General features: G+C 46.0%; 1 protein-coding gene across 1 annotated transcript in view; it reads right to left on the bottom strand.

The window, feature by feature from the left end:
• Positions 1-1386: 1386 nt before the first annotated feature.
• Ap3b2 (adaptor related protein complex 3 subunit beta 2) overlaps positions 1387-25286 on the bottom strand; it is a 35417-nt gene continuing 11517 nt past the window's right edge. Inside the window, exons 2-26 of the mRNA XM_076848774.1 lie at positions 24935-25010; positions 24725-24799; positions 24305-24400; positions 20747-20907; positions 20215-20281; positions 19925-20107; positions 19541-19824; positions 19235-19289; positions 18810-18881; positions 17493-17555; positions 17038-17170; positions 16660-16769; positions 15858-16034; positions 9418-9604; positions 8215-8333; positions 7636-7744; positions 7159-7282; positions 6574-6757; positions 6367-6427; positions 6022-6128; positions 5608-5836; positions 5093-5177; positions 4745-4842; positions 1861-1999; positions 1387-1722 (exon numbers count right to left, since the gene is read on the bottom strand). Coding sequence (XP_076704889.1) covers positions 1572-1722; positions 1861-1999; positions 4745-4842; positions 5093-5177; positions 5608-5836; positions 6022-6128; positions 6367-6427; positions 6574-6757; positions 7159-7282; positions 7636-7744; positions 8215-8333; positions 9418-9604; positions 15858-16034; positions 16660-16769; positions 17038-17170; positions 17493-17555; positions 18810-18881; positions 19235-19289; positions 19541-19824; positions 19925-20107; positions 20215-20281; positions 20747-20907; positions 24305-24400; positions 24725-24799; positions 24935-25010 — 3145 coding nt within the window. The 3' untranslated portion in view covers positions 1387-1571. The remainder of the gene's footprint in view (positions 1723-1860; positions 2000-4744; positions 4843-5092; positions 5178-5607; positions 5837-6021; positions 6129-6366; positions 6428-6573; positions 6758-7158; positions 7283-7635; positions 7745-8214; positions 8334-9417; positions 9605-15857; positions 16035-16659; positions 16770-17037; positions 17171-17492; positions 17556-18809; positions 18882-19234; positions 19290-19540; positions 19825-19924; positions 20108-20214; positions 20282-20746; positions 20908-24304; positions 24401-24724; positions 24800-24934; positions 25011-25286) is intronic.

Raw genomic sequence — 25286 nt, 5'->3', positions numbered from 1 at the left:
AGTGCCAATTCAGAGGCAAAAGTGAAAAAGTGTCCACCATTCAAATCCCAACTCAGAACCTTCAGTTACAAAAATAGTGATCCTTGGGAGACTGTGGGGCCCCAAAGCTCTCAGGAAAGCAGTAGCTCCAGCTGCTCTCTGGTGCCACTATGCCCATCAGTTCCCCAGAGTCAGGGGCAGGGCTTTTCCCTGACACTGCTTTTTTCTCTCTTCTTAAGAGGAGTCTCACATCTGCTTCACCATGGCTTATCCCTGAACAGACAGACTCAGGGATGCTTACATGACAGGGATGTGGGAAGGCATGGCCAAGGACCTAGAGCCTTGATCATGGAGGATTAGAAGCTGAGGCACCACATCTCAAGCTGTTACTGGAGTGTGTGTTCCTTATAACTCAATCAAAATGTTCTATTGAAAAAATATTCCAAAGTCAAAGCCAGGCTTAGGTACACTGCAAACTGTAGCCCCACTTTGGGGAGAGGGGTGGTCATATGCACATTAGCATAGTAAAGGCTCAGAGAAGGTGAATGGAAATATTCACTTAAATTCATTTTATTTAAATTAATGTTTCATTCTAAACTTATTTGATCATAGACCTTTTTTCTTCTTTTTTTCTTGTTTGTTTTCTTTTGGTGGGGCAGAACATATGGTAATAGAATGCCTCTTACATTGTTTACTCAACCTCAACAGGAAGGTGTCAGGGAGGGCCACCAGGTTTGTCACAGGTGTGGAGGTTCTAATTATTACTACTCAAATGTGACCATGGAACAGCAGCATTGGCAGCTGGTACTTTGTTAGAAATGCAGAATCTTAGGCCCCACCCATGAACTACTGATCAGAATCTGCTTGTTAATAGGACCCCCAAGTGATGAATGCAAGGCAGTTTGAGAAGCATGGTTCTATATCTTCTTTTCTTTCCCTTCTAAGATGGCCAGTTCAGTCATCTCTCTAGTCAGGTGGGGCTTCCAGGTTCTGTATCCAGATGCAGTTTGACATATTTTGAACTGCACACTTTTGTTTAGGGAATTTCCCATATTATGAGTCCTTTTACTCAAGGGTCCAAGAAGGAAACCAAGGGACATGACAAACACTGAAGAGGACTTGCTTCCACACTGAAGGACCAAAGAGTAATTCTGGTTTGGCTTCCTCATCTCTACCCAGATGTCCTTTCACAAAGATGCCTATACCCTCCTAACCTAGAGAAGGTCACCTTGAGGATCCAACCATAGCCTCCCTTACAAGGTCACAAGGGCCAGCCACTCTTAGAAGGAAAGGTAAGTCAACATCTAGGGAGAAGACATTTTATTGAGATTTTACTACACAAATAGCTACAGAAAGCTGGAAGGGCTGAAGACAGCAGATACTGTCTCCTTCTGCACAAGTCACTGAGGAAGGGTTTTGGGGAAGGCATAGTAAAGACTACTGAGAGAGAGAAGACCCCACTCCAGATGTTATCTGGCATGAGGAAGCTGATAGGACACAAAGAAAGAGAAAGAAAGGGACTAATAGCTTAGATGTCACGGAGGAAGGATATGTGAGGACCAAAGAGGTCTCAACATCACAGCATTTGGGAGTTACTGGGTGAGAGCTTGAATAACATCCTTCACCAGCATGGTACCAATCACCATCTTCTCACTGTTGACAATCAGCTGGGCAGTTCCAGTTGGCCGGGCATCCAGAGTCAGCAGAACCAGGCTCCCACTGGTCAGTGTCCTCCCTGCAAACCTGAGATAGGAGTAGAGAAAGGGGTTGGGGAAGAGCTGCTAATGGTGACTGTATTTGGAACGGTCTTATCTCTAGGGCTTGGGATCCCTCCTTTAAGTCATACCCCATAAGAACCCTTTACTTCCCCTCTACTGGTACCTATACTCATCAGATGTCCCGCAAGGAACACGACCCAGGTTGGCAGTGGCAGTCACTTTCTGTACCACTATGTGGTCACTTCGACAGGCATCTGGCAGCGTGAGTTTCTCTGTGATCTCATTCATGCCAGTCAGCTTTCCTAGGGGTAGAGGTCATGATGATGACAGAAGTTGTAGTGGGCCTGATGCTGGCACCTGCATCTGCTTGCTAATTATTCTTATTCAGTTCTTCTAGGCTGGGTGGTGCTCATGCTAAGGGAAGTTCAGCATCTCCCTCTTTGACTTTGGGGAAGAGGTACTTCCCTTGGTGTCTGGCCTAGCCTCCCTGCCTCCACTCAGGGGTTTATGTATGGTGCTGACTAAAGACTGTTGGTGCCTCCTGCTGTCAGACATCTGGGCTTCAAGTCCCTTGGGAATGGCCACTAAACCTGGGGGCCAGGCAGTTCTAGAAGTTTCTTCCACCATGGATCCCACACTTTTTGGTCTTTCCGATGTGACTCTCCAATCCAGTCAACTTCTTCCAGCTCCTGGAGGTTAAGCCCGCACAAAGAGATGACAGTGGTTGCTAGGCTCCTGACCAGAGTCCAGGAGTCATATGTAAGCCTCATAGATTGTGCCTTAATTGAACCTCTACCAAAGCAGTTCCTGAAACCCCCAGACCGTTACAGCATCCCCAGAACCTCTTACTCTACAGGGTGACCTCTCTCTTCACTCACAAGCTTTTGGTCAACTGTGAACACCTTTCTCTGCCTTCCTGCACACCACAGGCCTGCTCTTCAGTTTCTCCCCTATCCCATTATCCTTCTCCTTCAGACAACTGACATGCCCCTCCTGTTTCTTCCACCCCTTCCATTCTTAGCTATTAATATCTTGCCATGGTACCTCAGTCTGTCCATGTTCAAGTCTCTCCATTTCTAAAAAAAAAATATTCTGGAAGAGAATACCTTCATCATGCCAATTCCTTGTCTTCTTCCTCATTCATGACCAAACTCTTCCAAAAAGGACTTCATTACCTCAAGGCCTTGGTCTCCCTCCTACCCACTACAACTAGCTTCTGGATTCCTTTAGTAGTGACTTGCTCTCTGTGAGGATGACAGTGGTCTTCTAGATGCTGGATCTGTAGGTTTTTGGTCATCATGGCCTGTAGACCAGCCCAAAGCACACTGCTGTCTTATCATGTCTCCTAATTTTCCCCTCTGCTCTTCTTCCTATTCACCTCCCTTTTTTTAAAAAAGTTCTGAGTACACACAGTCATTTTTTTTAATATTTATTATTTTTTTTAGGTTTAAGTGGACACAATATCTTCACCTTATATTTATGTGGTGCTGAGGATCAAACCCAGTGCCTCATTCATGCTAGGCGAGTGCTCCACCACTGAGCCACAGTCCCAGCCCGCATATTCACCTCCATTTTATCTGTAGAATAAAGATTTTCCTCAAGGTTCTATCCTTGGCTTCTTATCACCCCTCCCCAACTCTCTCTGCCAGGGTGATCTCATCTATACTCACAGCTTCCATTGTGGCCTCTATGCTCATGACTCCAGGATTTAAGTGATTCCTGGACACAGACCCCCATGTTCAGTGGCATACTGACTCCTCTTGAATTCCCAAATGCACTTCAAAATTAGCTTTCACAAAACTAACCATGATATTTCCTCCTGTCTTACTCAATCTGTTCTTTCTTCTAGATCAGACGTTAGTCAAACTATAGCCTGTAGGATAAATCAGCCACCACCTATAAGGCCCACAATGGTGTCTATGTTTTTGAAATATTGGGAGAAAAAGTCAAAAGAATATTAGTATTTTGTGACACATGAAAATTAAATAAACTTGAAATTTCAGTATCTGTGAGATGTTATTGGAATACTGCCACAATCATTCATTTATATCTTGTCTATGGCTATTTGTGTGTTACAACAGCAAAGCTGAATAACTGAAACAGAGACCACATAACCCTGAAAGCCTGAAACAGTTACTTTATGATCCATTACAGAAAAAAATCACCAAACTCTGTTCTAGATGAAGGGCATTACTTATTTCCTACTATCCAAGCCAGAAATTCTAGAATATGCTAATATATCACCTCTCCTCCCTCTCAGGGCAGCTACCCATGGCTTCTCTCTTCCCAGTCTCAACATTCACCCCCAGGCCTTCTTTCTCTTTGCCACAGCTCTGACCCTTGCCTCACCATCTCTCATCTGATCTACTACAATAACTGTATAGTTATAGAATTTAGCCCAAGATTGTACATCAAGAGAACAGAAGTTCAGAAATAATAGCTAGGGCTCATGAAGCCCCTTATTTCCCTCATCTGTGCTGGGCTGCCTCTTTTTTTTTTTTTTCTCTCTACAGGCTATTCCAGTCCTAGCTGCTAGTACTGTCAGATTTCTCTTTTAAAGCCAAGGATTGAACCTGCACCTTCCTTCAGTGACTTCTCTACTACTAGGAAAATAAAGTCTGCAGTCATATCTCTCTAGGACTGCTTTCAACTCCAAAATTCTAGAACTGCAATCCTTTAGCATGGCATTCGAAATTCCTAAAAATTAGAAACCAAACACATATTGCTTTTTAGCTTTGTTTTTACTAATCCTCTATGCCAGGGACTCCTATGCCCCAAACCAATCTGCCCCCAACACTAAACACCACAGTTCTGCATGTGCTGTTTCCCTACCTGGGATGAGGTTCTAGATGTTTCTGCCTGGCTGAGTCTTTCCAAAGCCTCACCAGAATGCCTCGGTATCTGTAAAGGCTTTTCTAGAGGCAACAAATTATAGGGTCTCTGTTTGAGGGAGCTGAGATTTTCCCCACACGTCTGAACTGTGGAACTTAACAGTAGTGGGTGGTGCTGAGCTCCTCTTTACCCACTCCCAGGGAGTGCTTGCTTACCCTGCTCCTTCTTGAATTCATTCTCACTCATGAATACAGGGGCCATCAGCTCCCCAACAGGTGGCTGAATGGAGACGTAGAACTGTCGGGTTTGGGTGCTGGGAAGAGTGGAAAGAGAGAAGAAGTGAGGCTAGCATCTCTCCCCCTCACCCATCCACCCTGACTCCCTCAGAGGCAAGAGGTGAAGGCAACAGAAGAGAGAGGTCAGACCTCACTGAGGGCTTCAGATGGCTGCCAGACCCACCCAATCCTGATGTAGCCCCACCTACCCCCACCTCCATCTCTGATTCACTTTGATGTTGCTTCTTTCCAGCCCACCCTTCCACCCCATATGAGTTGGACACATACCACAGCTGGAAGTTGGCTGCCTGGGTTGAGTCACAGAAATTAATGCCCATTATAGCAGTGGCAGATTCTCCAGGTGCCAGTGACTCTGAGTGATGTGAGAAATGGAAAGGGGGAGCAGAGACACCATCACCTGATAGACTTGGAGCCCAATCAAGCCCCATTCTCCCCCTCCCAGTCAGACCCGACCAGTTCTCTATGGAATCCTAGATTTCTGGGTCCCTGCAAATAATCTCTAGTTTCCTCCTTGTATCTAAATGTCTTCCCTCACTTACCTTCAGCCCATTTAATTCAGTTATAAAGCAACCAAGGCTTAAATCTTCTGCTGCAAGTACTTCCTGCCCTTATACAAACTTGCTTGTTTCCTAATCTATCTCATCCACCACGTTATGGATGTTAGATACAATCACTGTGTCCCTATAGCCAGGCCCCTTGCTTGTTCCCAAAATTATCAACCACAAAAAGATTGTCTCTGCCCAGAAGCCTCCTCCTCCTCCCGCTGCAAAGCCCTTCTGTACCAATTTCTGGAAATTCTTGGATGCTGATGCCAGCAGGCAGTTTGGGGGTGCCCACATGTAGGCCCTTGATGGGAGTCTCAGAGCTGTTGGAGAAGTAGATGTGCACAGACACCATGTGGGGATCCCCGGAGAAAGTTTGGCGGCTGAAGGCATAGTCCACAGCCAGCCCCTCGCCAGCTACTCTGTGCAGCAGCTCCTGTCTGCCAACACCTGGCACTGGACTCAGCAGCTAGAGTGGTGGAGGAGGAAGAAAAGAGTCTGTCCCAGCCTTGCCCCTACCAAGGGCCATCCTGCAACTGGGAGTCAAAGCTATCCCCTCTATCATATCTCCTCTCACATACAAATTCACACCACAGGATGCATCGTGGAGATGGGTCCCTTCCCTCAGCTCAGTCCCTCTCCAGTCCTACTCACCGAAGGTACCAGAGAGGAGTCTGTGAGTGTCAGGCCCTCCAGGTCAGCAGCCAGACTAGTGGACACAACCGTGGGAGGAGACACAGGCTGGATGCCGGGAGGAGTGACTGTGGAAGGACATAAGATCATGATGAGGCAGAGGCAAAGTTGGCTTGGGTTGAATGGGGAGCCCAGAGTGCAAGAAGCAACCATTTGGCACCATGAACAGTGATACACATGGCAGCCTGGAGGAAAATGCCCACCCTATACCCCAACCCTAGACCTTAGAAACCTGATTCAGAGCTTAAGTGGCTCTGAATCCCTTGACCTCCTCCCTGATGTGACTTCCCCAACACCAAAACTCACAGTCCTCTAGATCAAGCAAGGAGATCTCCTTGGCTGCTGGGGCACTTTTGCTGCTGGGAGGCTAAAAGAGAAAAATAGATTGTGGGTGTGAGGAAGGGAAGCACCTGGTCTGTAATGGGTTGAGTGGAAGAGCATGGCCTGTTTCAGATAACAGGAGATGTTAGAGTCTGGTTCAGAGGGTAGGGAGAACATTGGTAAGGCTCTCACTGTTTTCCTCTTCCAGGAGGCAGGTTCATCTTGCTCCTCCTCAGACTCTGAAGTCACCTCGGACTCTGAGGAGCTACTGCTGGAATCACTGCCCTCATCTGAGGATGAGTCTTCTCCATGTCCCTCTGGCAACTTCTTCCTCTTCTTTCTCTTCTTCTTCTCACCTTCCTCCTCACTCTGTTCACTGGAGGAGAGAGGGGGAAAAAAGGGCTCAGGTCCAGCCTGGATACTCACTTCTTGCCTCATAGAGGAGCAGAAGAAGTCCTGAAAAATGGCAGGGAGCCGGGGAATCTGGGCCAGTAGAACCCATACTTGGGCTCCTATGTCTGGCCCCCGTAAGAGTTTTAAACACCCTTACCAGTTAAGGCTCTGATTGCTTCTTACCATTCCCATGAGGTCTCAGAGGCTTTCTGCAGCTGACCAAAGCAACCAGCATGTGAGCTGACCCATGGGTGGTCTGCTGGCCCCCAGCACTCATGAGGAGCTCAGGACCTCATAGGAGGCTGACTAAAGCTAAGCATAAGCTTTTTATATCCAGGGGAAACCTGTGAACCTCACTAGCCATCTGACTCGTTCTCCTCTTACCTCTCACTGCCTCTCCCTTTGTCCTCATCCTCATCCTGGTCTTCATTGTCAGACTCACTGCTAGACTCCCCAGAGCCACTCTCACTGCTGCTCTTACTGTCCGATTCACTCTCAGATTCAGGCTCTGTGGAGAAATGGTATTAGGTCTCCTTCATATGCAGGCCTCCCTAGGTCCAAAGCAGGTGCCCACGTTCCCAGCTTTAGACTCAGCTCTGAAGCCTTAAAACCCTCTGACCTGCTCCCAGACCCAGATGCCAATTGGAATTGACAAGGGCACAGGTAGACATATATGAATAGATGCTGCTATTCATAAGCACATACATATATGGAAATGAATCCCTTAGGTGCACAAAAACACAAGCAGGTACACACCCCTAGGTCACTGACCATACAAATACACACACAGAGTTCCCTCGGACACACAGGCATGCATGTGGGCAGAAGCACAGAGGACTCCAGCTCTGCCTGTCTCCTCACCACTGTCTGCAGATTCTGTGGGGCCAGATTCCCCCTCAGAGTCTGAGTAGAAGGGCTTTTCCTTCTCCTTCCTTTTCTCCCGGTTTGAGCACTTGGTCCATTCAGGTACCTGGAGATGGGAGTGAGATGGAGGGTCATTTCCTCATTGTCAGAGAGGGGAAAGGAAAGTACAGGCTCTTTTGACCTTTCACCATTCCTCTTTTGGGGGCCCTGGCTGATCCTGTCCCCAAAAGGGAGTAATGGGAAAGAGGGGCACAAACTACAGAGGGATACTGCTCAACCAAGGAAGAAACAGTGTAGAGAAGGCTGGGGGTATAGCACATGAGGACAGGGAGTTCAGTATGGGGCAGAGAGGAGAGTACACAGCACACAGAGGGGACCTCAGTGTATTCGCCCAACAGGCCCACGTGGGTCTCAATAAGGGAGAGGTCTTCTTCCTGTGTATAGGGATGGTATCAGGAGGACTGGGCCAACACTGTCAGTACTCCCTGCTGCCTGCCTCCCCCACATCCATCTCTTTCTCTCTTTTTTTCCCTCACACATACACACAGATACAATTCCACCTTCGACTTCACTGACCTCTACATTGCGCACAGACGGGTCAGGAGCTTCCTCTGGCCAGTCTGGAAGCTCCTGGTATCCTGTGGCCTTGGCATTGAGCAGGTGGGATAGTGAGCCCAGTTGGAAGTGGTCCCGGTCTGGAGACAAGTTTAGAAATCAGAAGTGGCAACTAGGAATGACTTAGGAGTTGTCTTCTACTGGGGCTATGTGGTGATTCTAGTCAGGACTCCCTAGCTATGTAGGAGAAGGAAATGGATGTGTCCTCTAATGGCTTCAGCACTCTAATTGCACCTTTAGGCCCACATGCTGGAAGAAAAAGCTGCCATCCAGGCCAGTCCAGGGACTGAGGATTGCTACAGGTAGACCTGCAGGAGCAGGCAGAAGGAAACTCTGGGCCCAGAGATGCTGCTGGCCTGTCTGTTTGGATCTTCTCTGTGGGGAAGCAGAAGGGAGAGTATGGCATCACTTTCAGGGCAAAGCCAGGCTTTGGAGGGAGGCCAAAGTGGTATAAACTGTCTGACAGCTGTGAATAAGAGGCTGGTCAGGCTGGGCCAAGGGGGAGGAGGCATGTCTGGTTTAGCTCTGGACACAGTGGGGAGAGCTGAGCAGCCAGAATGGGAGTGGAAAGGAGTTTGAGTCAGAGGTAGGGCAGCTGGTGTAGGAAGACAACCCAGAGACCTATGTATGAGCCAAGTGTTGGGGCAGAAAGGGACTACTGCCCTCTTGAATTCGGTCCCTGAGAGGCAGCTGGAGGACCCTTCCCAGACCAAACCCATGAACAGAGTCAAGCTGAAGGCCTGGGGCCAGAGATCTGGGATGATCTCGAATGATTATGTACAGTTCTGGCAACTACATCTCAGAACCCCTTATAAATATACACCTCTCTCTTGTATGCTGTTTTTCTTCCTGCCTTCCTGTGTCTTTGGTATTTAGCTTCTGAATATAGATTCTCAAGCCTTCAGCATACTCAAGAAGGGCAGAAAAGGGAGCCTGAGAGTAAGAGAGGATTCAGAACCCCATCCTGAGGGAATACACTCAGGTGAGATGATATATCTGGTGGTTGTGAGTGGGTAAAAGAGGTAATCCAGGGCCAGGACTGGCATTTCCCTGAAGTTCTGCCCACAGAATCCTAAGGCTGGGATCTCAGGGAAGGGTTGGGGCTGGGGACCTGGCCAATTCCAGCTTTCCCCTGAGGAAGTTTCTCTTGATTTCTGCTTTTACCTTTGAAGGATGACTCCAAGACTGGGGCTGGCTTGGGTGCCAGGAAGAGCTTCTTGGCATGGCGGCTGAGGGCCCCACCCTGCTCTGAAGGGACAATGAGCTGCCTGGTGAAGCGTGCTCGGTCTCGGATGTCGTAGTTCTGGTCATATTTGGCCAGACTCAGCACATATTGGGTCAGCAGCTTGGTCTGGAGGAAGAAGATGAGGTGGCTCAGCAGCAAACAGAAAGGATCGGAGCACAGGAGGCTCTGATTCAGCTTCTTTCAGCTGACATCTCCAAGCAGAGTTCCTCTCCTCAATTACAACTGCCTGCCCACATCCAACTTTTCCTCCCCATCTGTCATGGCCCCAGGCTTCACATTTCAGTTTCATTTAATCTCTTTGGCGCTGACTCTTGCCCCCAACTATGACAACTACCTTGGAGAGGTTTCTCTTTTAGACTCTATTGTTTCTTGGTCCCAGACTCCATTCTTCCTCAGGTTTATGGTCCCCTCCACTTCAATCTCTACTCTGGAGCAGCAGGGTGAGTGGAAGCCTGGAACATTCTGCTAGACCTCATGGTTTCCAGGCTCCACCAGCCATGGAAAAAGTAAACAACACAAAGAGGGGGGCATAAATGGAGATCACTTTGGCAGGAGCTGCCTACCTGCCCTGTCAACCCACATAAAAGTTTCAGTGCAGCATAGGGGTCCTGGAGGCACCAATCTTTTCGTGGAAGGCTGTCATAAGATCAAAGCAAACAGCAGTTGCTTATGAGTTTGCTGAGATCACATGGAATTCATAGTGTGCAGTCAAGGCAGCTATTATATCCAAGGACCTAAAGTCTCAATTTCCGCCCTGGTCTTGGCTTAATCTAACCTGCCTTACTTAACACAATGAGAGTGGTAGTGGTCATTATTTATGGAGTTCTTTCTGGTACTGGGCACTGTACTATGTGCTTCAACTATCTCAGTCTCTACAGCCCTTCTCCTTATTTTATAGAGAAGAAGTAAAATCATTAGGTGACCTCCCAGGTTGAGAAACCCATCAGCTCTGCATTCAAACCTGTCCCACTGGAGCCCCACTTCCCCCTTGCTTATATGTTGACGTAAGGGGGCTTCCCTGACCTCGGTCTCCATGTCTCCATCTCCTGTGACCAAGATAAAAAACACCAAGGAGTCAATAGCCAAAGTTCCTGGGGGCAGTGGGGACCAGCAGGATGAAACCTGGAACTGACTCTGGTCTTCCTAAGATTTCTGATGACATACTGTCACATCCATACTTGGATACAGCTGACCTAGCTAATCTAGCAGAGCTATCAGGCAGATGTCCATGAGGGGCAGAGCCCCCTAGATGCTAACCCAGAATGAGAGCAGCTGATGTGGCAGAATTCCCCCCACATCACTTTAGGGAACTACTGTAACTCCACTCCAATCTACCTCATAGCCCACAGGGACTTTGATGGCCTGATGTTCAGCTCAGTCCCTTCCAGCATAACAGCGCCTGCAATACAATTCTAGTCACAAATAAATATCTCTAACCTCATTCTTTCCCCTAATGCAATAGATCTTAAAACATGAAAATAGGGCAATATCATAATGGATTTCATTATAGACTGCCCCTCCTTTTGCCAGACATTATCTGACCAACCAAGGATGGCAGATGTCCTTATCTGTGTAGTCCATTATCAAGATGCTGTCAATCCTATTTTTAGTTTAGGATGGTATCCTCTTTCACAGACTTCCCAGCTGACTTATCATAAATCCTCTTCATTCCTCGCCTCATTCTAGAAAAAATTGTTTTGGGATTTGGATTCATCTGTCCACAGCCTTAACTGCATGTCAACAACCCACATAAGAAGGGGCTGGTCCACCCTCTCACTGTAGGATCTGCTGATTACAATTCATTATCCTTCTCCACCCTAACAACCTATTCTCCAGGGATTATGGTATCTAGTCTGCACCATTAGGACATCAACCTCGGCTCACCAGGATGTATGGGAATTACAAGGCTGCTCAAGAGAGCCTAGGAGATATACTTTAAGAACAGAAAAATTTTCCACTGACCAATGGACCCCAGTTGCCATGGAAGTGGGGAACACTGACTTCCTTTCAATAACCTATGTTAACATATACCTTGCAACTACTTATTATTCTGTGAAAATTGACCATACAAAAAATACTAAAATAGGGCTAGGGTTGTGGCTCAGCAGTAGAACACTTGCCTAGCACATGCAAGGCCCTGGGTTCAATCCTCAGCACCACATAAAAATAAATAAATAAGTGTGGGCTGGGGATGTGGTTCAAGCGGTAGCGCGCTCGCCTGGCATGCGTGCAGCCTGGGTTCGATCCTCAGTACCACATACAAACAAAGATGTTGTGTCCGCCGAGAACTAAAAAAAAATAAATATTAAAATTCTCTCTCCCTCTCTCTCCTCTCTCTCACTCTTTAAAAAAATAAATAAGTAAATAAATAAATAAGGGTATTGTCTACAGCTAAAAAAAAATGTTTTCTAAAAAATTACTAAAATAGCCAAGCATGATGGTGCATGCCTATAATCCCAGTGGTTCAGGTGACCAAGGCAGGAGGATCGCAAGTTCAAAATCAGCCTCAGCAACTTAGCAAGGCCCTAAGCAACTTAGTCAGAAAATGTCTCAACATAAAAATTAAAAAATAAAAACAGGACTGGGTATTTGGCTCAGTGGTAAAGTGCCCTGGGTTCAATTCTCAGTATTAAAAATAAATAAATAAAGGCTCAGGCAGGAGGATCACAGGTTCAAGGCCAGCGTCAGCAACTCCTTGAGACCCTTAGCAACTTAGCAAGACCCTGTCTCAAAATGAAAAACAAAAATGTGTAGCTCACTGATAAAGTACCTTTGGGTTCAATCCCTAGTACCAAAAACAATTTAAAATTAAAATAAAAATAATTAAAACACATCCTCAATTCACAAACTACACAAAAATACATTCTATATGGGTATGGCGCACAGACTTTGTGGTCTTTCCTACCAGTCCCTGCTTATTAGTATTTGTACCTTTGTGTAATTACTTCACCTTAGTGTAGGCAAGACCTGGAACTTGCTTCTGATCAACAGAATGCAGCAAAGGTGACAGGGATACAAGACTCTGTCTTGCTAGCAGCCAGGTTCTTGTTTTTAAGAAAAAAGTGTCACACTGGGAGGCCCATGTGGAAGTAGTTGACAGCAGCCTCCAGAAGCTAAGGGTGTTCTCCAGCTAACTGCCAGCAAGAAGCCAGGGCCTCAGCCCTATAACCTTGAGGAACTAAAATGGCTACCATATGAGCTTAAAAGTGAACCCTTCCCTCCAGAACCTCTAAGTGAAAACACATTCTATATGGGTGTGGCTCTATGGTAGCCTTGCAAAAGACCTAACAAAATCATTCATGGACCCTGATGTTTAGAAACTGTGAGAAAATAAACCTGTCTTGTCTGAAACAGTAGAAAACTGATATAATGAATTTAAAAATATGAAACCAGAAAAAAGTTTGGAGGAATTATAAATGAAAAATATAACTGATATGTGAATATTAAAAACTTTCTAGGGTTGGGGTTGTGGCTCAGAGGTAGAGCACTCCCCTAGCATGCATGAGGCACTGGGTTTGATCCTCAGCACCATATAAAAGTAAAATAAAGATGTTGTGTCCACCTAAGACTAAAAAATAAATATTAATAAAACTTTCTAAACATGAAAGTACTAGAAGAAAACAGAAATGAAAAGATTAAAATATTAGACAATTTTTAAAATTATTTAAAAAATTTTTTTTAGTTGTTGCTAAGACCTTTATTTTATTCATTTATTTATATGTGGTGCTGAGAATTGAACCTAGTGCCTTACACATATCAGGCAAATGCTCTACTACTGAGCCACAATCCCAGACCCAAAATATTGGACAATTTACAAATGAACAACTCACCTGACATATAAAAGCACCTGCCAAAAGCATTCCAGGCAGTTATCCCACATGCTATAACCAGGTAGCTGAATAACCACTTTCTTTACCAGTCCCTCAAGCCCTCAGTCACTTTTATCTACTGAGTCTGTGTGTAACAGAACCTGATTATCTATAACGAATCATAGGACACAGTCACCATCTTGGTAATCCTCTTGGTCTCAGCCTGATCTGGACATGGCATGCAGCAGAATCAGGAAGGAGGGAGGAATGACTCAGATTGCTCTGGCCTTGTAGCAGAGGCAGATTGTTATTTATGGTACCAGGATGAGGGAAGGATCATTGCTGTATTGCAAGGATGGCCATGTGTATATCCAAGCTGCCTGCCTCCTAGTATGCAAAGATTCCCCATTCTCCACCACTTCCAGAACAGGCTGGGAAGAAAGAAAGGAGAAGGACAGGCCTCCCTGTCCTCCCCAATTCTATGGGGCCTATGCCTGAGAAGACCCACCTTCAACTGAAGCATAGTTTGGGGTCAGAATCATTTGCCTGAACAGCACATACTGGGTGTCCTGGTGGGGGATGGGATCCCTCATATCTTGCCTAGGAGAAGGGTTTAGCTGTATATACCCACAGCTCTCTGCATTAACCCTGACTGTAATTCTTACTACTTTGTATTTAAAATGTTTATTTTTATGCTGTTTCTCTTTCTTAGTTATGAGCATTTAGATGCTAGTAAACATGTCCTATACATTGTCAAATCCCCAGAACATGGCTAAGTGCTGGGTAAATAGCAGGCACTCAGGAAATGTGTGTTAAATTAACGAACAAACAAATGCACATATAGTTGATAGTGACAACTTTTTAAGAGTCCCAGGACTTGGTGGTTCTTCCTACCTCAGCTTGAGGCTGGGGCTCATGCTAGTCACCATGAATCAGAATAGTGACTGCAGAAATCAAGTGCCACCATCCATCATGGCAGTGACAATGATTATATGGGCAGGACCAGGTTATGAAAACATGCCAACCTCTCCATAGATTAGTCCCTGGGTCTCAGGACTGTGGTTTAGTCCTAGGCATGTCAGACTCCCTCCACCCCTACTACCTGGGCAGCTCCCCACCCTTTCCACTTCATCTTTGGGAGGGTGCACCAGGGCCTTATGCATGTAAACATGTTCTATCACTGAGCTACACTCCACATCCCCAGATCAGTTTCATCATTTCAAATGTTCCTTCAACCTGCTCCTTCCTCTCATCTGAACAAAGAAAGAACACAAACATTTGATGGAATGCTTCCCCAGGGTGCTCCCTCTAACTTCTCTCTCTCTAATCTACTTCCATATAATACCAAAACGCAGTACTTTGTTGCTTCCATATGGCAGCAACAACCGTGTAGATGTTTTCCTTTGGACTTCTGGCAAGAATCCCAACACTTGGGGACTCTATGTACCTCACTTGAGTCCCTGGTCTCATGATAGTCACCATGAATCAGAGGAGCTAGTGAAGAAGCCAAGTACAACCATCCAAAGATTCCCACAGAATGACAAGAAGCCACCTTCAGGTCTGGCTAGGACGCTGCGGTCTCCAGGGAATGGCCCTGCTGTAGATCCCATTCACCCAAACATTTTGCTTCAAGGATTGACAAACTTTCTCTATAAAGGACCAGAAAGTAACTATTATAGGCTTTGGGGGCCTACAGTTTCAACTCATCAACTCTGCCACTGTAGCATAAAAACAGCCATTGACAATACATATTGGATAAACATGGCTGTGTTCCAAAAACAAAATTTTATTTACAAAAACAGGCAGCAGACAAGACATGGTCCATTGGACAGTAGTATGCCAATTCCTGTCTTGATGAACTGAATGGGGTAGTGAAGGTAGGAACTTTCCTGGTGTTTAGTGTCTCCAATACCTTGAAAAAGTTCTATCCATGACACTTTATTCTTAGAACCCTCTGGAGCTATCTCAGAGAATGCTAGACACCCATGAATCTTTTGATACCTGATATTCCATTTTAGTCAAACCTCATCCTTGGCTATGGTAACCCTCAGAATCCTTCACCTTGAGAATGAGGTTAATCACTAGTACCACCCAAGCCTGAACAGTGACTTACTTCCTTTTCCCTAGCACAGGTTGGCCATGTATCATCAAGCTTTGGGAAGAAGCAAAGCCTGTACTTCCAAGGATGTATCCCCCATCAGTGCCTGTCACTGCTGGCCCCTTCCATTAGTTCCAATCAATTGTGGTTCTTCACAGCCCAGGGTTCCAAAGGTGGCAGATAGGGATACTTCTATTGGCAGACATGAATCACAGTCTCACAGGATAGCCTCTCCACAGTGAACACTAGCCCTACCAGGCTCCTGATTCCCTAGAATAGTTATGGATACTGGAGTAGCATTAGTTATTTAGGAAGACTAGCCACCTCCCCTGATTCACCTTTCCCCAAATAGAGACTGTAGTTCAAGTCTGACTGAGGTATGCCAAAAGAACACTGTCTAAGGCAGTTTCTGAGGACTAGAAAATAGGAGGAGTGTGTATGAGTCTTTAACCTGCTTAGAGTTGGTCAGGTAAAGCTTGGCTGCCAGGTTGATGACCTGTAGCTTAACAATGTCCTCCTCTGCTGTGAATGACTTGGCCATTTTTCTCAGAACGTCAGGTGCCATCCTGGGGACATGCTCACAGTACTCTCCGATGAGCCACAGTATGCTGGCTCGTGCCATGGGCACCTGTAGGCATAGGAGAGGAGTTAGAACTGGGGTAAAAGTGGCAATGGGGACTGCTAAGGAAATGGCATCCCTCCTGTTTGTGCTGGCCTATATAGTCTTCTGGGTTCTCTGAAAGTGGGAGTGGGGCGGGTAGAAGAGAGGTTAGAGGTAAGCATTTTCTGGACAGCACTTTCCCTCTTCCCAAGGTTTCATTAGAATGGGCAGAGCCTCAGACCCCAAAGTTAGTCATGGTTTAAAAGATTGATTTTGGGGATTCATTGTTCCTCATTGCTCTATTGCTATGTTATTCTTCAGGAATGTCATGTTTGGATTTTTCAACTCAGCGGTGACACAGAGAAACACAGAATTTGTCAGTCAGCCATCCCTGGCCAAAACTTTAGAGAGAAAATGAGAGTGGTGGTAAAGGCTATGGAGCTCAGTGAGGGATCCCCAACAGGAGGCAAATCTTAGGCAACAGGGCAAGGATCACATGATCCAGCCTCTTTCTTCTACCTGAAGATCTTTTAGAACCAATGTAGAAGTTTGCAGAGTTGAGTTTTGATAGGCTAGAGTATTTAGTTATAAGGTCTTAAAATCATAGGGACAACACTGGGGTGGATTGGGAAACGTGGGATTACTCCCTCACCTGGATGTTGTCTGTGAGCTTTGCCAGGTGTTTGATGATCTCTCCATGCTGTGCTGGCTGCATCTGAAGCAGCTTTTTAATGACCACCACTGATTCTGCGACCACAAGCTCTAGGGAAGGAGAATGAGTATGTGGGCCCAGGGATAATCATATGGCCACACCTAGGTGGACACATCTGCAATGCCTTCATGGCACTGGCTTTTGTCCTCAACCCCCATACTTCTCAGAGATATAGGAATACTCAGACACTAACTGAGCCAGACAGACCAATGAACACACATTGTGCCTAGATAGATAGAGAATACTCATTAGCCAGAGTCAAACATGCAGGCATACACTGATAATCAAAGTTGGACACTTAGACAGGCAAACACTGACCATCACGGTTGGATAGAAGCTGCACTAGACCATTGAGGCAGGTGTCACGAACTCGGCCTATGTTAGTTGCACAGCGCCCAATGGCCTGGATGGTGGCTGCCACAAAGTCTTTGTCCATGCTGCGAATGTAAGTCTGTGGGACATTGTGAGAGAGTAACATTCCATAGGTAGCAACCCTTCATGATTCTGCAAATTTAGGGTGATTTTGATCTTTCATTTTATGGCTTATCATGCCAAAGGCTAATCTTGGGAGAGATGTCCCAACCCTATACCCTTCTAGTCCTTCCTTAGCCCAAAGTCAGCAGAAGGCATTGGAATGGGGACACAAAACACTTTTTCCAGCTTTGGGCTCATAGGAAAGGCATAACCCACTGGGGCAACTGTCACTGAGCACAAGAATTAAAGGATACCTCCTCCTGGGACCCTCTGAATAGGAGTTGCTCTCTGAACCATACCTGAAATTCCCGTAGGACAGTAGGAATGTTGGTTTCATTGGCCAGGTTAGTCAACACTTCTAGCTGCAGGAAGGGGTAGAGGAGCAGAAAGTGGGCAGGGTGGCCAGTGGGGTTTCCATGTTTTCATTTCAAACACACCTCACAAACCAGAAAACAATTCTCAGGACAGCCCTGCATCATGCTTAGGTAAATGAGAAAACTGAAAGATGACAAAACTTGTCCAAAATGCAAGAGTTCCAGTTTGCCTCTTAAATGGATTCTCTGACAGAGTATATTTATAGTATAAGCATGTTACCTCCTACCACCTTTGAAAACTTAAAGCTTCCTATTGCTATTAGGATAGAAACTAAGGTCTGTAAGTCCCTGAAGGATCTGACTGTTACTGACTCACCTTTTCCACTATTCTCCCCCTTGTCCTCTATGCTCCAGTTATATGCCCTTCTCTACCTCAGGGTCTTTGTATATGCTCTTCCATTTGTGTGGAACAGTTCTTCTCTGCATTTACCTAGGTAGCCATGTTCATTTCTCAAGCCTCAGCTCAAGTCTCAACTTCTCAAGGGAAACTTCCTTAACACAACTAGAAAAAGTCCTTTCCCACATTTTATAATTTTCTACCCTCTTCTCACTTTACTATCTTTCAGGAACAGATTTTTCCATGTGTCTCATGATTAGCTACTTAATGTCTCTTCCTCTTTCCAGACAGACACAGTAGACAGAGATCCTACCCAACCACTAGCAGAGGGTCCTAGTGGAGGGTCCCTGATTAGCTTGCTCCATCTATATCCACTAGATCCAGGAATAAGACTAATACATAGTAGATGCTCCCAAGGGTTAGGAGGATTAATGAAATCACTCAATAATGACACAGCAGAGCAGGAATAGGATGGAGGTTCGGGCTCCTGCTACTTTCTGTTCATGTTTGTTTGCACAAAAGCCTGGGGGGAGCAGGCGTAGGGGTGACGCAAAAAATTGTTGTGGAAAAAGTATGGAGTCAGGAGAATTTTGTGACCTTGGGGCAGTTACTACATTTCCGGAGTCTATATTTTTATAAAATGGAGGTTATGTATACTTTATAGGGTTGTTACTAAAATCAAGTTACTTCTTATGTGAAGAGTAACTTGTGCATAGTAGGGAAAGGGCAGTCCCCTTCTCTTTGGCTCCCAGAACAAACAGCTGCAGTATAGGAAGCCCTAGACTTAGCCCCAGAAATAGGTCACCACCAAGGTGGCCACTGTCAGCTGTTTGAATGAGTATTTGGGAATGAAGAGGGAATAGGGAGGGCCTAGAGAGGCCAACTGCACTTGGCCCATCACTCACCTTTAGGATCTTAATCTGGGTGGGATCAGTGGACCTGATGTAGAAGCTCTTCAGGTAAGGCTCAAACATACCCTGGTACAAGAGAGCATCCCCAGGGAGTTTCAGCCCATCCCAAGGCCTGACTCTTCCAGAGCTACCCTCCCCTCCTGACACTGAGCCTACTACCCTTCCAGCTTCACCACTGCCCTCCCCTTCCCAAGTCTTCACCTCCCCATCTCAGATCTGACTTGTTCTTTTTTCACTGGGCATCCCCACTCAGTGGTCCCTCAGGATCCAGGCCTTGTTCCTAGCCTGCATTTGGGGATCTTCCCTTTCCCACACTTTGTACAGCAAGAACAACCCCCCATCTTGCCCTATGCCAGCAATAGTGCCTCCAGAACCCACAGAAGCCTTCCAGGCAGAGTCAGCTCGGATTGCATGCTCACCCGGCGCTTGATGGACATGGTGGCCACATTCTGGAGTACTACGTACTGCACCTCGCTGCAGAGAGGACAGGTGAGAGGTACCAGGGCCCCTCAGATGAGGCAAGGGGCAGTAAATAGGGAGGAAGACAAGTGGGTCAAATAGTTGGGAGGAGAGAGCCAGTAAGAGAAGGGGCAGGATGCAGGGCAGTGTGGGAATGGTGAGGAGGGTTGAGGAGGGTTGAGGAGGGTGCCGTAGGGTGAAATACAACCAGGACTACAGAACAGCCAGGGTGTGGGAGTCAGGAGGCGCTGCGGGGTGTCACCAACCTGTGGCTTCGCAACAGGCGCACTAGTGCCTTGGCGATGACGCCCACCTCTGCCTTGGGTGCCAGGTGGAAGTAGAGTTGTGCCACCGCCATCACCACCGCAGCACTGCGGCTCTGCAGCAGTGGCTTGGTGTTGCGTAGCAGAAGCCGGTGATCAGGATCCATGACATAGGGCTTTCGAGCAGGTAGTGGAGTGGCAGTCGCCTCCTCAGACCCAGTGCCCTTGGCCTCGTCTTCCTCTGAGCCATAGAAGGCTTTCTCAGGGTTCTCCTCTAGCAGGGATTCCTGGAGGGGGCGACAGTAGCAGCTGTGGGCACCTTCCTTAGGTGATCCACCTACTAGCTCTGCCCTAAGTCAGGGTTGGCTGGGATCCTGGCCTACTCACGTTCTGGGTGGGACTCAGGAACTGTGTGCGGGCATAGCGGGTGAGCATGCTGATGATGACCACCTGGCCCCATTCCTCCACGTCAATGAGCAAATTACAGAGTTTCCGGTAGTTTTTGTGAATCAGGTCGATGCGCTCTGGGCATACCTCCTCGAAAGCCATCACCACGCTGCCTGCCACCAGCTGGGGAACAAAGGCAAGAGAAAGTGAACAGGAAGGACAAAGGACCCTGGGGCAGCACCTGCCCCAACATTTTCTCCACTCCCCCTGTGTGCCCATCACACACCCACCGTGGTCTTGTCAGCCAGAAGCTTCTCAATGACTTCTATTAGTTGGTCCTTCTGGTCAGAGTCCAAACTGAGGGAGAAATTATTGATAGGATTTACTCCCTCCTATCCCCATTTTTTTCAATATCTGCCCAAACCATGTTCACCTGCTATACCCCAGCCCTATTCATCTAGAGATGTGAGCCCCCACTGTCCTCCAACTCAGTTCCCATTTTATTTTATTTATTTATTTATTTTTAAAGAGAGAGAGAGAGAGAGAGAGAGAGAGAGAGAGAGAGAGAGAGAGAGAGAGGATATTTTAATATTTATTTTTTAGTTTTCGGCAGACACAACATCTTTGTTTTTGTATGTGGTGCTGAGGATCAAACCCGAGCCGCACCCATGCCAGGTGAGAGCGCTACCGCTTGAGCCACATCCCCAGCTCCCCATATTATTTTAAACTCTCAGTCTGTAAGACTTGGGAGAAGGCAGGGTGAGTCTGGGGTTTAAGAATCAGTGAGAACCCTGAGGAGAGAGGGCCAAGGCTGGGACATACCTGTAGAGTTTAGGGATGGCATGGGCAGCAGTTTTCCGCACATAGGGTGACATGTCTGAGGCAGCTTCCTTGATGGCTAGCATCATGATGGGCACTATAATGGGCACACGGATGCTAGAAAGGACACGGAGGGCACTGGCACGAATCAGTTGGTTGGGATCCTAAGGGCAGAGGTGGAGGCAGAGCTGTAAGAGGGCACCAGTGTCATGATGGATGGGGACACCACACCTCTGGAGGTCACTATCTCTGGCTACTACGACCAGCTCTTGAATCCCTGCTTCCTGAACTGAGCCTGGATAAGGTGCCAGTATTGGAGAATTTGAAGGCATTGTCTGCAGGCACTGACTCTTGGCTCTGGCTGAAGAAATATGACACCTGGACAGGTGTGGCAAGGGGCAGCATTGCTTTCAGAAAAAGTGAAAAATCTTCAATCCCTAGAGTTCTTTAAACACCTCCTGTTCCTTTGGAGAGTCTTTTTATGCCTGAGGTACTGCCAGCAAATGCAAGTTGGTCTTTCTTCCAAAGAGGTCACCCTTAAATTCTTCTCTCCCAGCAACCTCTCAACAACTGCTTTTCTTCCACAGTATTTAAGAGAGAGTAGCTGCATAGCACCCTCCTCTTTACTTCTATTGCATCCTCTATATATCTGATAATCTCTAGACACACTGTATTATAATCACAGAGCTTAGGGCTGTCTTCCCACTATTAGTATCATCAGCAAGAGCAGCAGCTAAAAATTATTAATCTTGAAGAATGACAATGGGAAAGACGCTGGAATACTAGAGGACAGATGTTACCCTGATTTTCTAAAATGGAGAAAGAGTCACAAAACCACAGATGAAATTGATGACAATCCCTAGAAAAATTCTGGAACTGATTTTTAAACAGGTGGTTTTAAAGCACTTATTTAAAAAACAGGAGTCTATATTTCCTTAGAGATAAATCATAACACATCAACTGCTAAAACCTGGTTCTCTTTTTTATTTTTTTAATATTTATTTTATAGTTGGACAAAATACCTTTATTTCACTCAATTATTTTTTACATGGTGCTGAGGATCGAACCCGGGGTCCCGCATGTGTGAGACGAGCACTCTACCGCTGAGCCACAACCCCAGCCCCCTGATTTCCTTTTTTAAAAAACATTTTTATTTTTGGAAATAAATGTAGAGTCACCAAAAAAAAATCTGTTTGCCTTTTTGATAGTGCAGTGAGGCTAGTAGATGTTAGTACTATATCTTGATTTCAGCCAGGCATTGGTGGAACTCTCTCATAACATTTTCTGCATTGCCATGTTTGATATAGCCCTTTAATTTCACCTAATATGTAAACTTTTTTTAAAATACATTTTTTAGTTGTTGATGGACCTTTATTTTATTTATTTGTATGTGGTGCTGAGAATCGAACCCAGTGCCTCACACATGCTAGGCAAGTACTTTACCACCGAGCCACAACCCCAGCCCATATGTAAGCATTTTTAAGAACAGAATTCAGTTCTGTTTTATCTCTATTACCCACAGCCCTTTGTACATAAAAGATATTAAAAATTTGTTTCTTGCTATTGATTAAGATCCTTCCTTATAAGACAGGAAAATGCTGACTGGCTAAACATAGTGAAACATTGTGAATCCTCAACTTGTTAAAAAAAATTGGTTGGGGAAGGTTTATTAACAGATTGGTGTCAACCTGGAAACATAATATGCCAAAGATTTGAAGAAAGTTTGTGCTCTCCAAATAGCTTATCTTGGAGGAGGACATAAAGTTGAAAGGGACAAAATTAAAATTCAGAATCACCTTGGTTTGAATATTGTGTTAAACCAATAAAACAAAACAGTAGGGTTTCATAGATGATTCGAGGGATTGTTTGCATAAAAACAGGATGGATTATCTGCTTGCCAGGTAGAGTCCCTCTCACAGGTATTTGAACTAAAAATGTGGAAAGAATAGGGAAGTTACAGGCTATAATTAGAGCTGAAAATCTGATGTGAAGAAAGAAGGCTGCCTATACCCTGGAAGAATTTTATTTTATTTTTTTTTACCTGGAGAGGGAGTGATAGGGATTGAATCTAGGGCCTGGCACTTGAATAGGCAACTGCTCTACCACTGAGTCACATCTCATTGAAGATCCCTGGAGGATCCCTGCAGATCCCTGGAGAAGTCTTAAATTAGCCAGGAAAGCACCCATTAAAGACTCATGCATGCACTTAATATACATGAATTCAATACTATATCATGGACAGAACAAAACTAAAGGTAAGAATATTCACAGTTTAAAACAGTATGGTGATTCAGCTCATCACTCCATTCTAGAGGACTTGAATTTTCCCATTGTCCTTCCCTTTTGGTGATTTCAACTTCTGCCTCCCTCAAATTACACAATAGATGTGATGCAGGTGTTTAAAGATAGGCATTTTTACTACACTGGAACATCCATGACAAGCCAACTACTTCTGGTGCTAAACAGAATAAAGACTGATTTGTTCCACCTCTTCAGAAACCATTGTCTGTACCAAACTTATTGAGAATGAAACTCTCAGGGTTAGTTTTGACATTATGTGTTTTTGTCCTTTGTGCTGACCTTAGAACTCAGCCTCTAAGTGGAGGCTACTCTCATGCATGATAAACTGTTGTTCTCTGTGTAGCTCATTTGTTCTCAGGAAACACCCTGTCCTCCCTACTGAGTTCCAGGTAAAAAGGTTCTGACGGTCATTGTTCTCTATGGATACCTGAACCAGGTGAACCTATCCATGAAGCAATGAGGAATCCAGATTGTCACTCCCCCTGCAGAATTCTTCCCCAGGAGGTTGACTTCTACCCGGCCATGACCACAATTCACATCTTTACCCCAGTGGAGGCAGGGACTAAGGGGTTCTCTAGTGTCAGGGGCTCATATGATTCATACTGGAGGCAGACTGATATAGTTGGATTGTCTCCACCAAAATTGATGTTGAAATTTAATCATCATTTTGAGGTCTTAGGATCAGATGGGACCTTTAAAAGGTGATCATATCAGGAGGGCTCTAAATTCACAGATTAACAAGTTAATGGCTTATATAAACAGTGGGTCTGTTATAAAAGCCAATTTGGCTCTGTTATTTATATCTGCCCCTCTCACTATGTGATGTCCTAGGCCACCTCAGGACTTTGGAGAATACCTAACAGCAAGAAGCCCCTCACCAGACATGGCCCCTCAACCTTGCCTTCCAGTCTCCAGAACTGTGAGCCAAATAAACCTCTATTCTTTATAGATTACCCAGTCTGTGGTATTCAGTTATAGCGACAGAAAATGGACTAAGACATCATCATTACCAGAGGCTCCTAAGAGGTAGAAAGATATGGGCCCTGAGTACCTACTTGATCTATCATGCCCCTTCTGTGCTTGGCCTCCACTCTCTGAGTTCCTGGCTGGTCCTGTCCTCTGACTTAGACCCTAACTTTTGGCAGGTGGGAAGAAACTTCCAGAGCCTGTTCCCCTGCTCACAGCCTCTATATGGGCCCACTCTTCCCACAGAGTTCCAATGAAGCTAAGACCCTAGGAAGGCAAATGGAGATCTCTAACCTTTAGGCCACGTTGGAAAGTGGAGATGGATAGCAGAGCCAGGTCTTGCTGTTCCTCAGCGTAGCGCACCAGGTACACATAGACAAGCTTCTTCACCTGGGGGAGAGTGGGTTTCTCACCAAGAGATTTTTTTCAGCAGATGCTCGTACATCCACCTCCCAGGATGTCATCACCCCAGTCAGTTGCAATCCATTGGGACAAATTCTTCAGTGGGATATAGCATCCTTGAGAATGTTTCAGGCCCTTCACCCTGATCCATCTCCAGTTCAGGGATATGTAGCCAATGTCTTCTGGATCAGGGACATTTCTGAGCATGTTGGGCCCTCAAGGGCTGACTCATTTCCTTTATCATTCCCAATCCAGCTTGAGTTTAGTCCTGGCACTGGGGGGATGGGAGGCCCCTCACTGGGTAGTGCTTACCTCTATATTCTTACAGGCCACGTTCTTCACCACAGCAGGAAACAGGTCTGAGGCATTCTTCCCACGGGCAATCATCTGGGTGGTGGGGTCAAAGCAGAGGAAGAAGAGAAGAGGCACAGCACTGATTAGGGGAATGTCCAAGAAGCTGAGGAGAGCTGCTCTTTAAACCCAGGACCCTCCCTATGGAAGGCCCCTTCCCTCCCCTCTCACCGCCACAATCCTCTTCATGGCCTCTAGCTTGAGGGAATCCTTGTTGGTGTCCAACATCTCTTTCAGATCATCATGCCTGGGGGAGGCACAAGAGGTCAGCTGAGGGCAAAGGATGGAGGTGGGGGTATCAATCACAAGGGTCCAGACAGAAAGAAGGGACACAGGCAAGGAAGGCTGAGATAAGACCCAACCAGAGGAGAAGGACTAGAGCAAAGGTGACTGGAAAGGGATAAAATATAGATTAGGGGACTCTGGGTATCAAGAGAAACATGTGGGCCAGCCAGTGTTATGGGTTGAATTGTGTTAAAAGATGTTAAGGCCCTGACTCCTATTACCTCAGAATGTGAGCTTA

This window comes from Callospermophilus lateralis, chromosome 3 (genome assembly GCF_048772815.1).
Source record: "Callospermophilus lateralis isolate mCalLat2 chromosome 3, mCalLat2.hap1, whole genome shotgun sequence".
In the NCBI taxonomy this organism is placed as follows: domain Eukaryota; kingdom Metazoa; phylum Chordata; class Mammalia; order Rodentia; family Sciuridae; genus Callospermophilus; species Callospermophilus lateralis.
The sequence above is the reverse complement of the archived record's forward strand: the minus strand, read 5'-3'. Positions and strand labels throughout refer to the sequence as shown.